Source organism: Chiloscyllium plagiosum, unplaced genomic scaffold, assembly GCF_037043375.1.
Source record: "Chiloscyllium plagiosum isolate Xiang-an unplaced genomic scaffold, Cpla_swu_hap1 HiC_scaffold_30, whole genome shotgun sequence".
NCBI classification, from domain to species: domain Eukaryota; kingdom Metazoa; phylum Chordata; class Chondrichthyes; order Orectolobiformes; family Hemiscylliidae; genus Chiloscyllium; species Chiloscyllium plagiosum.
In genome coordinates this window covers 30,070,347-30,084,437 of record NW_028270168.1, presented here as the reverse complement: position 1 = coordinate 30,084,437, position 14,091 = coordinate 30,070,347, and the positions used below count along the sequence as shown (strand labels likewise).

General features: G+C 39.0%; 1 protein-coding gene across 1 annotated transcript; it reads right to left on the bottom strand.

Annotated features, from left to right (window-relative positions):
• Positions 1-1,942: 1,942 nt before the first annotated feature.
• LOC122563384 (uncharacterized) lies at positions 1,943-13,679 on the bottom strand. The gene is made up of 6 exons (XM_087977016.1): positions 13,670-13,679; positions 13,225-13,324; positions 11,914-12,020; positions 6,757-6,843; positions 5,347-5,497; positions 1,943-3,239 (listed from the first exon to the last, which is right to left on the bottom strand). The coding sequence occupies exons 1-6, from the start codon at positions 13,670-13,672 to the stop codon at positions 3,070-3,072; spliced, it is 618 nt and encodes a 205-aa protein (XP_087833142.1). The 5' UTR covers positions 13,673-13,679; the 3' UTR covers positions 1,943-3,069.
• Between the last annotated feature and the right edge of the window lie 412 nt (positions 13,680-14,091).

Sequence of the window (14,091 nt, the reverse complement as noted above, 5' to 3'; positions counted from 1 at the left end):
CAACCCTGTCAAATGCCATTTGGACATCTGACTCCAATATATCAAAGGTGCACCTTTATCCATGGTCCATGCTACTCCTTCAAAGAATTCCAATATGTTAGTAAAACACAATTTCTCTTTCATAAAACCCTGCTGACTTATACCAATTCTGTTGAGTTTTCCCTAGTGCCAATTATAACCCCCTTAATAATCAATTTTCACATCTTCTCACAAAAAGTGTCAAGCAAAACTGGCCTCCAATTTCCATTTTTCTGCCTCCATTCCTTCTTGAATAGAGGGGTCAGATTTGCTATTTTCTAATCTAATAGAATCTTTCCAGAGTCTAATAAATTTTGGAGAACTCACAACAATATAACTAATACATCATTACCACCTTGTTTACGACCCTAGGATGAGGTCCAGTAGGATTCAGAATCGTTATCAACCCACAGCTCCAGATGTTTGCTCAGTACCACTTCGCTAGTGATTATAATTTCACCATGTTCTTCACTTCCTTAAAACTCCAAAATTATAGGTATTACTGGAATTTTTTAACCTCTATCGGGAAGACATAATCAACATTACATTTGCCATTTCTTTATTATCTACTTTTAACTCCCCATCCTCACACTCTAGAGGACCAACATTCATTTTATTTACTTTTGCTATCTGATTTTACATTTCTAGCTAGTTATTTCTCATGCTGTAATTTATTAGTCCTGATTTCATTTTTTTGTCATTCTCTGCCATTCTTTGTATCCTGACCAGTCATCTGATATGTCAGTCACCTTTGTGCAACTGCAGGTTTTTCCTTACATCTGTTGCTCTCCTTAACTTTTTTAGTTAACCACAGATGGTGGGTGTTCTCCTTGGAAGTTTTCTTTCTACAAGGAATGCACTAACTTTGAGTATTTGGAAATTATTTTTTAGTGACTGCTGCTGCTTCTCTAATGATCTATCTCCGAACTTAATATTCAAATTCAATTCAGTTAACTCAGCTTTCATTCCTATACAGATGTCCTTATTTATATTAAAAATACCAGTTCCTTACTCACTCATTACCCTATCAAACTCAATGCAAAGTTCAATCGTTGTATGATTGCTGCTTCCTAAAGATGCCTTTACTTTGAGGTCATTAATTAATGCTGTCACATTACACAATACCAAATGTAGTACAGCTTACTCTCTCATCAGTTCCAAATTGTGTTGTTTGAGGTGACTATCAATGAATTTCTAAAACAGAACTTAATTTGGCTCCATGAGTTATGCAGTATCATAAGTGGCCAAAGGCTTAGCTGGTCATAGGTTGTTTTTGACTGCAATGGCTCCATGAATTATGCAGTATCATAAGTGGCCAAAGACTTAGCTGGTCATTGGTTGTTTTCAACTGCAATGGTGGGGCTACCTTCCGCTTTGCCAGAATTAATGAAGCTCCAGAAAACACTGAACTTTGTCATGAAACTGGGCTGCAGACATCAAAGCAAAAATCAAACAGATAAAAAAGACTTTTTCAGCCTTCTTCCAGTTGTTAGTAGCTGTTATTGCATGGGCTTTTCTTCCCTGGTCAACGTTCAGTGTAAGTTGATACCTGACCGTCTGTAGAAGGTAGAAATGATGGTCATCTTCTGCCAAAAGCAAGTCTGACCCATACACAGACAGGACTCATTAGCTTTTAAAAGGAATTTGAAGTACAACAGTAAAGAAGTCCTGCTGCAATTATATAAGCTTTTGAACCACATCTTGGAACATAGTGGACAGTTTTGGTCTTCTAACCTAAAGAATGATACAGGTAGTTCTCCTATAATGCTGTAGTTGCATTCCAGCGGAACCTTGCTTAATATAAATAATGGATTCTAATGGGAAAAGTAGGGTTAGTGACAGACCAGCAAACAAAATCACTCATGATCGCTCAATAATCACCGAAAAGTTTCACACAAAGAATAGCACAGTCTGCATGGAAGTTGAAATAATATTTATTAACAAAACTATAATAAATTTCACACAGTACATTTAAAAAAATGTAAGAAAGCTGTTCTCTGTACAGTATCATTCACAGAATGCTGCTCTGTTGGCAGCTGAAATCAGTACATGCACAGAACGGCACAAAGACTGAGTGATATCGCGCATGCGCAGAACTGCACAGAGACTTCAGTGCTGACAATACGCATGCACAGAAATGGCAATAAAACCAGCGCATATGGAGAATGGAGCAGCGATTTCACCGCGCACATCAGTGCATGCGCAGAACAAAGCGCACAAACTGATCCCTGCTGGAATCATGCTATTGCCAACAAAGGTAAGCATTCTCCAAAATACCATTCCCTAATTCTTCAGTGATGTTATAGCGCTGCCGAAATGCATGTTATCCCAGAAATACCTGCACACCTGCCTTAAAGGGTATGTAATAAAGGTAGACTTGACTGATTTCTGCGACGATGGCATTAACTTGAGAAGAGACTGAATATACTAAGCCTATATATTTCAGAGTCAAGAGTGTGGTGCTAGAAATGCATAGCAGGTCAGGCAGCATCCAAGGAGCATGAGAATCAACATTTCAGGCAAAAGCCCAATTCCTGATGAAGGGCTTTTGGCTTTTCGAGCACCACACTCTTGACTCTGATCTCCAGCATCTGCTGTCCTCACTTTCTCCTATATATTTCAGAGTTTAGAAGTATGAGAAGTGATCACATTGGAACATCAATTCTTAAGGACTTAGAAGGGTATGTATTGGGAAGATGTTTCCCCTTATTTCAAGGTCTCGAATCAGGAGTCATAGTCAGAATCAGCAGTTGTGCATTTAGGAGGTGAAAAATGTCTTCACTCAAAATATTGTAAATCTTTGGAATCTTCTTCTCCAGATAAATGTGAACATTCAGTTACTGAGTACAAGCAACACAAAGATCAATAGTTCTATAGATTTAGGGCAACAGGAATATTGAGATTGTGCAGTGAGTTGAATAGATTTTAGTGAATAGGTGAATATGCTCCTACAGACTGAATCTACTCATCCTCTTATTTCTTCAAACATTCAATTTCAGTGTTCAACAATGAAGAAACAAAAATACAAATAAAAACACAATTCATCATTATTCACTGACCATTTGCTGCAGCAAGGAAAAGTGGTGTTCTCTTTCTGGCATCCTTTCTGTGAATACTTGCATGGTGTTCATATAAGCATACAACAGCTTCTAAAGCATCATGTTTTGCTGCACAGTGCATTGGTGTCAGCATATCTCCGTCTGAAACTTGATCTACATTTGCTGGAAAAAAATTTAATTATTACATTTCAATTATTAATTTTTTGACTGACAAAAGTAACTATATGTATTTTATAAAGGCTATTATTAGATTAGATTACTTACAGTGTGGAAACAGGCCCTTCAGCCCAACAAGTCCACACCGACCCGCTGAAGCGCAACCCACCCAGACCCATTCCCCTACATTTACCCCTTCACCTAACACTACGGGCAATTTAGCATGGCCAATTCACCGAACCTGCACACTTTAGACTGTGGGAGGAAACCGGAGCACTCGGAGGAAACCCATACAGACACGGGGAGAATGTGCAAACTCCACACAGTCAGTTGCCTGAAGCAAGAATTGAACCCGGGTCTCCAGCGCTGTGAGGCAGCAGTGTTAACCACTGTCCCACTGTGCCACCCACCAGATCTTATGAACATCCATCAGCATTTCTGATTAGATTACATTAGATTCCCTACAGTATGGAAATCCCTTTGGCCCAACATGTCCACACCGACCCTCCAAAGAGTAACCCATGTAGACCTGTTCCCCTACTCTAAATTTACCCCTGACTAATACACCTATCACTATGGGCTATTTAGCATGGCCAATTCACCTGACCTGCATATCTTTGGATTGTGGGAGGAAACCGGAGCACCCGCAGGAATCCCACGTAGATACGGGGAGAATGTGCAAACTCCATACACACAGTCACCCGAGGCGGGAATCGAACCCGGGTCTGTGGTGCTGTGAGGCAGCAGTGCTAACCACTGAGCCACCATGCCGCCCTGTATTGAGTTAAATAGCACCATTTTCAGTAAAACAAAGACAGAGGGCAATTCCTGACTTACACCCAATTCCAATATTTTTGCAATAACTATAACTCTCCCACAGTGCTAGCCACTCAGTAGCACAGTAACACTGAAGCCAAAGTAGCATGCTGCTCACTATCCTTCAGAACTGCACATTCCAAGAATCACCAAGTTCTATGGTACAGCTTATGCATCCATCTTCAATGAAAATCAGGCCGTAAGATATTGCACATGTTATTTCCACAACAGACATTTCTTTATGAAGAGATTGGTGACTTTATTATAAAACATTACAAGGGAAATCAAAGTTAGATAAATGTCAATTCTTGCTCATGAACTTCAATAGTATGGTTATTAAAACACACAATGAAGTATAAGAAGCTTTGAAACTATGTTGATTACCATTTCCCTGCCCATAATGATCTTTGCACTGCATGCCAGCCGTCAGAACTGTGCCAAAACTTTTCTCTAACCAGACTGACAGTCTATTAGCATATTATTTAGGATGAGCAACAGTCCTAACAGCGATTCAGTGAACATTTTAGTGACATACTGGAGAACACAAAATGTTACTTTCATTCTGGCTCAAATGAATTAACACCAAAATATAATATAAACTATAGTTACAAAGCATGTCTGAAGAATTGATATAAGACATTCTTTTTGTAACATTCTGCAAATTTATTAGAGTTTTTAAACAATTTATTCATTCACGGATGTCACTGACACGGACTGCATTTGTTGCCTTTCTTTAATTTCCGCTGAACTGAGTACCATATGAGGCCATTTCAGAGTGCAGTTAAGAATCATCCACATTGCTGTGTGTCTATTTTTACATGCAGGTCAAATCAGGTAAGGATGACAGTTTACCATCCCTGAAAGACATTAGTGAACCAGATGGTTTCATAACAATCAATGAGAGTTGACATGGTCACCATCACTGAGTTTATTTTAGTTTTCAGATTTGTCAACAGAGTTCAAATTCCATCAGTGGCCATGGAGGAATTTGAACCATGTATTCAGAACACTGGCTTGAGCTGCTTAATTAGTAGTCTAGTAGCCTTATCACTATGCCACCATCTCCCTTTAAAATACCCATTTGGAAGCTGAATTTATGTTTTAATAATTATTTATTTAACTTTGTAAAATATTAACAATCTAATAACTTTTTATGAAGTATTTGTGCCAGATGATTTTCAACAAACAAAAACATTGCAAGGAAATGTTGTTACTAAAGTGCAAAATATATGTATTTGTAGACATTGAATGTTTTCATTAAAATATTATTTTCAAATAAATCCATATCTCTTGATACCTTTTTCCTGGATAAGAAACTTGATCATTTCCACATTGTTTGCAGCAGCTGCCACATGTAGGGCAGTTCTTCCAAAAACATCAGTCTGGTTCACATCAGCGCCTTGCTCCACAAGAAATATTGCAATATCCACGTGCCAGTTTCGAGCCACCTACACCAATTAAATAAATACGGCACGTTAAGGCTCAATGTCAATTATCAATTTGTTTTTTACTTATTCATGTATAAACCCAAGGTTTATTAATTTAGTTATGAAAAGTTTGACAAGATTACCAGCAGCCTGCAAAATAACAATATATATAATGACAGGTAGATTTTGCTTATCTTGTGCAATCTATTAAAGAGATTATTCATATTCATTAGTTGTGTTACGAATTATGGAATAGGAGAATGGGACTCAAGACATCACAATTTGGAGATTATAAATACTTCAACTTAGATGAATGTTAAGACTGCAGAAGTGACAAGGAATGGATGTAAGTTTCAGGATGGTACAAGTGAGATAAGGATGTAGGGGAGTGTCAGAGAAATTATGAAATTATGAGACATTTGAGGCACTAAGGTTGTGCACCATTGAATTCAATCTGATTGTGTAGTTATAATAGGGATGTTGTCAATTATTAGAGTCAATAGCTTTTGGTAAGAAACAATTAAGATGACCTTGGTCTTAGTCATGTTAAATTTCAGAAAGAAATAACTAAGCTACAACTTGATAATGTGGAGATTAAAATGGCACACTAACAATGTAGAATTGAAGATTATCAGCTTGCAAGATGTTCATCTCATGTTCCTAAAGGACAGCGTGAAATGAAAGATTAAAAGGATGGTAAGTGTAGAACTCTGAGAAATTCCCAAGGAGATGTGAAGGAAAATAGAGAATCTGTTGTAGAAAATGAGCTGGCTGCATTATTGGAACCAAACAAACAGATTAGCTATTGAGTAGAACAGATTTTATGACTAAACTGAACAACAAAGAAAAAGAAAATGTCATTGACTCGGTTGAAGAATGTCAGTAACATCAATCAAGGTGGTAGATGAACTCTGTGCAAGAGGGAAAATGCACTTAAGAAATAAGACAGAAAATGAAGGCAAAGCTAAGACTGAAAGGAAATTTCAACAATGTGCTAAGGAACATGAAAAAACAAAAATATAATCCATAGAATGAAAGGATCAATGATTTAATACATTTCCATGACTCCTTTACAAAAATAGAGGTGAAATAAAAAATAGTTTAAAAGTTTTCAACTGAAGTCTGGATTTCATGCAGCTGTGTTGTCAGATTTATTAAATGATATTTTGGTTAAACTATTCTGTTAGTTATTACTCAAGGAATAGCCTCAGGTCAGTTTTAAAATTAGGTATTCCAAAATACAATGCACTAATAAATACACAAGATTAAATATACTTTACCTCGTGCAGAACAGTGCATCCATTCACATCCTTGAAATTTATGTTAGCACCTTGTTGTAGAAGTGTCTCTAAAAAAGCTAGATCAATCTAACAAAAATGGGCAGGTCAAGATAAAAAAAATTCAAATTTAGTCAATAACTGAGAAAAAGCAAGGAAGTAAATATTCATCTTTGCTATGTTATTTGGTTCCCACATGCAACAATGACAAAATGGGATTAGAGACATATATTATATCTTTATCCCACAGTGAAAAACAGCCCAATGATAGGATGGTGCCCATAAACTGATTTATTAATCAGTGGCATAAATTCACACGCCTACCCACTCTGCCTAAAAAATCCCATTCAACAAGTGGAGGTATACAATTAATCCTCCGACTTGAAATAATCTTGTACTGAAATCATTATTCACAAATACGATAAATATAATATTGTTAGTGATTTTTGAAAAGATTTGTAGCTCAGGTTGAGGTTCTCGATGTATGTTTGCTCGCTGAGCTGGAAGGTTTGTTTTCAGATGTTTCGTCACCATACTAGGTAGTAACATCGTTGGTGAGCCTCCAGTGAAGCACTTGTGTATGTTCTGCTTTCTATTTATGTGTTTAGATTTCTTTGGGTGGGTGATGTCATTTTCGGTTCTTTTTCTCAGACAATGGTAGAAAGAGTCCAAATCAATGAGTTTATTAATGGAGTTCCAGTTGAAATGCATTGCTTCAAGTAATTCTCATGTGTGTCTCTTTGGCTTGTTCTAGAATGGATGTGTTGTCCCAGTCAAAGTGGTGACCTTCTTCGTCTGTATGTAAGGATACTAGTGACAGTGGGTCATGTCTTTTTGTGGCTAGTTGATGTTCATGTGTCTTGGTGGCTAGTATTCTACCTGTTTGTCTGATGTAGTGTTTGTTACAATCCTTGCAAGGTATTTTGTAAAATGATATTTGATTTGCTTGTTGTTTGCGTGGGGTCTTTTAAGGTCATTAGCTGCTGTTTTAGTGTGTTAGTAGGTTTGTGGGCTACCATGATGCCAAGAGGTTTGAGTAGTCTGGAAGTCATTTCAGAGATGTCCTTGATGTTGGGTAAAGTAGCTAGGATTTCTGGGCACGTCGTGTCTGCTTGTTTGGGTTTATGGCTGAGGAACCGGTGGACTGTGTTTATTTGGTACCCGCTCTTCTTGATTACGCTGTATAGGTATTTCTCTTCTGCTCTTCGTAGGTCCTTGGTGCTGCAGTGTGCAGTGGCTCGCTGAAATAATGTCCTAATGCAGCTTCATTTGTGGGTGTTGGGATGATTGCTTCTGTAGTTAAGTATTTGGTTCATGTGTGTTGTTTTCCTGTAGATGCAGGTTTGAAGTTCCCCATTGAGTGTTCGTGCTACTGTGACATCTAGGAATGGCAGTTTGTTGTTGTTCTCCTCCTCTTTTGTGAATTTTATGCCAGTGAGGATATTATTGATGATGTTGTAGGTTTCCTCTAATTTGTTTTGTTTGATGACAAAGGTGTCATCCACGTAGCTGACCCAAAGTTTGGGTTGGATGGTTGGGAGAGCTGTTTTTACAAGTCTCTGCATTACTGCTTCTGCTAGAAACCCTGATATTGGTGATCCTATGGGTGTTTCATTGATTTATTTGTTGGTCTTGTTATTGGATATGAAGTGGGTGGTAAGGCACAGGTTCACTAGCTTGATGACGTTATCTTTGCTGATGAAGTTGGCGCTGTCTGCTGTCTGTGTCTTCCGTTCTTCTAGTAGTGTAGTCAGTGTTTCTTTGGCCAGGTTAATATTAATGGATGTGAACAGCGCTGTTACATCAAAGGAGACCATTATTTCATCCTCTTCTATCTTGGTGTCTTTGATGGTGTTCAGGAATTATTGGATGGAGTGAACAGAGTGGTGTGAGTCTTCTATTAAGTGTTTTAGTCTTTGGTGGAGTTCCGAGGCTAGTCTGCACATTGGTCTTCCAAGTAGTGAGACTATGGGTCTGAGGGGGGCTCCTGGTTTGTGTACTTTAGGTAATCCGTAGAAGCGTGGTGTGTTGGATCCATCTGGTTTCACCTTTTAAAAGTCTATCTGGTTAATTCTCCTGATTTCTGAGGTTTTTTGAGTAAAGCAGTGATTCGGTTCACGAGTGTGGGGTCGGGTCAATCACCACCTGTTGGTAAGTGTCAGTAACTGCAAGCTTTCTCATAGTAGTCTGTTCTGTTTAAAATGATGGTCTTGCATCCTTTGTCTGCCGATAGGATTACAATGTTTTTGTCTTTTTTGAGTCATTCTAGTGCTTTCCTTTCTTGTGTATTGAGTGCATCTCCTTCCTTTTTCCTGCTTAGTGTTGGTGCGACTGTCTGTCTAATGGTCTGTTGGGTTTCTTCTGTGAATCCGTTGTATTTCAGATTCTAATGCTGCTAGAAAGCCCATTTGTCCGCATCTCTATAGTTGTAGTTTAATCCTCTTACTAGGACGGCTTTTTCTGTATGTTTGAGGTTGGTCTGAAAAGTTTTTATCCAAGTCTCTGTGTTGTCTGTATTGTTCTTTTGTGTGAGCTTGTCTTGATTTTTCCTGGAGGGCTAGTTTTTTCATTTTCTGTGTTGGCTGCTGTTTGATGTTTATGGCTCATTGTAGTATGTCTATCCATTCATGGTCTGTCGCATTAGTGAGTAAAGTTTTTTGGCGCAGACTTCCAAAAAGTGAAACCAAATGGATCCAACACACCATCCTTCTATGGATTACCCAAAGTACACAAACGAGGAGCCCCTCTCAGAACCATAGTCTCACTACCTGGAACACCAACGTATAGACAAGCCAAGGAACTCCACCAAAGACTAAAACACTTAATAGAAAACCCACGCCATTCCATTCACTCCACCCAAGAACTCCTGAATATCACCAAATGACACCAAGATAGAAGAGGATGAAACAATGGTCTCCTTTGACATAACAGCCCTGTTCACATCCATTAGTATCAACCTGGCCAAAGAAACACTGACTACACTACTAGAAGAACTGAAGAAACGAACACCAGACAGCGCCAACTTCATCAGCAAAGATAACATTGTCAATTTGGTGGACCTGTGCCTTCACTTTCAATAACAAGACCAACAAATAAATCAACGGAAAACCCACAGGATCACCAATATCAGGGTTTCTATCAGAAGCAGTAATGTAGAGGCTGAAAACAAAGCTATCTCAGCCATCCAATCCAAACTTTGGGTCTGCTACGTGGATGACACCTTTGTCATCACCAAATTAGAGGAAACTTACAACACCATCAATAATACCCTCACTGGCATAAAATTCACAAAAGAAGAGAAGAACAACAACAAACTGTCATTCCTAGATGTCACAGTAGCACGAACACTCAATGAGGAACTTCAAACCTGCATCTACAGGAAAATAACACACATGAACCAAATACTTAACTACAGAAGCAATCATCCCAACACCGACAAATGAAGTTACATTAGGACATTATTTCAACGAGCCACTGCACACTGCAGCACCAAGGAACTACGAAGAGCAGAAGAGAAATACCTATACAGCATATTCAAGAAGAATGGGTACCCAATAAACACAGTCCACCGATTCCTCAGCCATAAACCCAAACAAGCAGACACAACGTACCCAGAAACCCTAGCCACTTTACCCGACATCAAGGACATCTCTGAAATGACTTCCAGACTACTCAAATCTCTTGGCATCATGGTAGCCCACAAACCTACCAACACACTAAACAGCAGCTAATGACCTTAAAAGACCCCACGCAAACAACAAGCAAATCAAATATCATTTTACAAAATACCTTGCAAGGATTGTAACAAACACTACATCAGACAAACAGGTAGAATACTAGCCACCAAGACACATGAACATCAACTAGCCACAAAAAGACATGACCCACTGTCACTAGTATCCTTACATACAGACGAAGAAGGTTACCACTTTGACTGGGACAACACATCCATCCTAGGACAAGTCAAACAGAGACGCACGTGAGAATTCATTGAAGCATGGCATTCCAATTGGAATTCTATCAATAAACTCATCGATTTGGACTCCATCTACCATCCTCTGAGAAAAAGAACCGAAAATGACATCACCCACCCAAAGAAATCTAAACACATAAATAGAAAGCGGAACATACCACTAGTGCTTCATCGGAGGCTCACTGATGATGTTATCTAGTATGGTGACAAATGCCTGAAAATAAACCTTCCAGCTCATAATAATAATATCTGACTATATACACTAAACAAAATCTAGGCACAAATTATTGATCCCCTAATGTTAAAATATACATTTAATCAGTTGTTAACTTATCACAGAACTGTCTGAGTAGTCAAAAGTAAATGCAGCTTTCACATCAAGTGAGCTACAGCTGAGGCAAGATGGGGACAGTATCACATAAAACAGCAAGAAGCGCAAGTTACACTAGATTAGGACAAGGCCGTTGGTATTGGCTAGGGGAAAGAGAAAACAACAAAAGGTTTAAGGGTAGGATAGGTAAAACTAAGTGGTGGTGTCGTGGCAATGTCATTAAACTCGGAATTCAGAACTCTAGGCTACTGTTTTAGGGTTATGAGTTTGAATCCCACCGTGGCAGATGGTGAAATATAAATTCAACAAAATAACCTGGTGTAAGAGTTAGCTTAATGGTGATCACATAATCATTATTGTAAAAGTCATCTTATTTCAGAAATGTACTTTAGGAAATAGTCATACTTACCTGATCTGCCTGCTTGTGACACCAAGCATGCAGCCTCTCCTCTGGGCAATAAATGCTTTTTCTATCCAGCAACACCACGAACAACTAAAAAAAATTAGCTTTAAACTTTCTGGAGATGGAAAATAATTAAAAGAAGCTAAAGGGAGGCTGTATAGTTTAAATTAATAATATAATGGAGTGAAAATGGGTTAGAATACAGGAGAGGAAAGAATGAAGTGGAATAGGAGGGGTTCCCACTCTACTTTTCTTTACAGATTCTTCTACCTAACAATAGTATTGCTTTTACTACTTTGCTCCTCACTACTTATTAGGTTCCCTTTTTAACTGTTGAAAATCCTCTGCTATTTGCAGCTGCTACAGTAACCAGAGTAAAGCCAGTGAAGTTTATAATTTTTTTGCTAGGTTTGAAGAAAAAAGATGTATTCAGACTAAGTATTTAGCTGTTACCTCATATTTAGTTTTAGGATTGATGAACTGTTCAAAGAACATTTTGCTGATCACTTCTGCACGTGCTGACTCTTGAAATTCGTTAGTTATTACAGTTGTAAATGTTTCTGAAATACAGATCCAGGATCAGAGAAGATAACCGTAAGAATATTGGAAAACCCCTGGTGTTTTGTAACCAATTAATGACAGCTAACTCAAAGTCTATAACTGACTGCACACTTCATTAATTTCATTGCTTTATTGAAGTATATCTTTAATGCCATTATTTTGTTCTCCCAGGTAAAAGCAGTTTAGAGGTGACTTAGTGGGTAATTATGGTTTGGGTTTTCATTGACTGAAAGTCTTATTAGCCAAAAGGTGTAATCAATGTCAATTGGTCAAAAAAACTTGAATAACAGTCCAGTAAAGTTTATTCTCACACTTTTCACTGAATTCCATGAGATCTAACTTTACTAATCAGCCTAAATGCAGAACCTTATCAAAGGCTTTACTAAGGTCCATGGAGACAATATTTCCTGCTTTGCCTGCATCCTGCCACCGTAGGCAATCACTCAGCTGTAAGGACAGACTGCTTAGTAAGCCTTGAATGAAATCAATCGCTTCTCATTCATCAGTCATGCCGTCCCAGGAATCAATTTAGTAAACCTTTGTTGTACTTATTACATCACATTAGAACAATTTGTATTGTTCATCAAATGAAATCTTAACTGACAACTAATACAGGAAAAGACTCAGATCATCCATACGTTGCTACCACATGAAGGACACAACTCACCTGACTCTACAGGAATTGCCTGGGAAGTTGATATTTCTGATGAGCTGCTGTCTGAAAACCCTCCAAGGAGTCCCCAGCTCTAGCTGGAGTTACAGACTTTGGATCATTGTGGTTCGTTTACTTGAATAGTTAGCCAGGAAAAGTTAGAGAAATTAAAACTTAGTTGTAATTCCTGGTTGTTAAACTCACTAACTACCCACCAGTGAGCTGCCAGACCTCCCAAAGATATAGGAGTTCCCCCACCTGGGATGCTTTTTACCAGGAAATGGGCACCCAACTTCCCAATCTGGGACCCAACACCGACGGCACCTTTATGTTCCTTTCTTTGTGGATTCCTGAACGGCGCTACTTCAGCTGAGAAGGGTCCTGACCCCAGAGGTTTGAGTTAGGAACTTATTCATAGGTATGTGATTGAGTTTGAACTGTGTTAGCAACGGGGAGTTCAACCGACTCAGATCAGAAAATTGAGTCACTATGTCTGAGCTTATGGAATATTAAATGATATTGGCAGTATACACTGATCAACTGAAACTAACCGAGACGCGAAAGACTAAGATTTGATCGTGTGCGTACAAGGATGCTCCTTCGTGGACTTTGTGATAGCCACCATCGTCCATCAAAGCGAGATAAACGTTCCTAAAGGGAACAGTAAGAAGAACATTTGACCACAAATAATAAATAATTAACGTTGAAAAGTAGCTGGAGTGGAGGGTGAGGAAGAGGAACGGAGGGATTTGAGGGGAAGGGGAAGAGAGGGATGCAGGGAAGAGTGAGGAGAGGAGAGGCAGGAAGAGAAAAGTGGAGGGGGAGCGGGAATAGAGACGTGAGGAAGGGTGAAGGTACATGTAGCGAAGAGGGGGATAGGGTGAATTGGAAGGGCAGTGTGTGGGGGAAGAATAGAGGAAGTCAAAGGTATGAGGGTTATTATTAGTCCGGGGGAGGGTGGAGGAATGAGACCGGTCAGAAGAAATCCCCTGTCACCATCGGTGAGCTTGTTTAAGCTTCTCGGCGCCTCCTTGTTCACTCGCAGGGCACGTGGCCACCACACCAACGGCTGCCCCTCCGCGCGGTGGTAGCATGTGACCCTTCCGCGCGAGCTTCATCCTCGCTGCTTCAGAGAGGTGTGTCAACGAGTTTGGTTGGATTACTCCTGCCCTGTATTCTAAATGCTCTTCGCAGAACTAATCGTCCAAGTAATTTAGATGGTGAAAACCTTATTGCTTCTGTAACTGTTTTGTTTCATAATTCCATGATTTGAACATTTTAATCCAGGCTTTTATTGTTTAAGGCTGATGTCGTTTGCTGTGGTGAAAGCTCTGTTACTTGCAGGAGTGAATTACTTATGCTTTCTCAAAACTTAAATAGGTTTTATTTGGGATCAGTACCTGGAACATTTTCATATT

Bases quoted from the DNA above. Each gene is read 5' to 3' on its own strand.
- LOC122563384 (XM_087977016.1), bottom strand. The intron at 5,498-6,756 runs GTAAAGTATATT...TAATTGGTGTAG, and splicing joins GATGCACTGTTCTGCACGAG to GTGGCTCGAAACTGGCACGT. The intron at 3,240-5,346 runs GTATCAAGAGAT...ATTTTTTTCCAG, and splicing joins GTTTCTTATCCAGGAAAAAG to CAAATGTAGATCAAGTTTCA.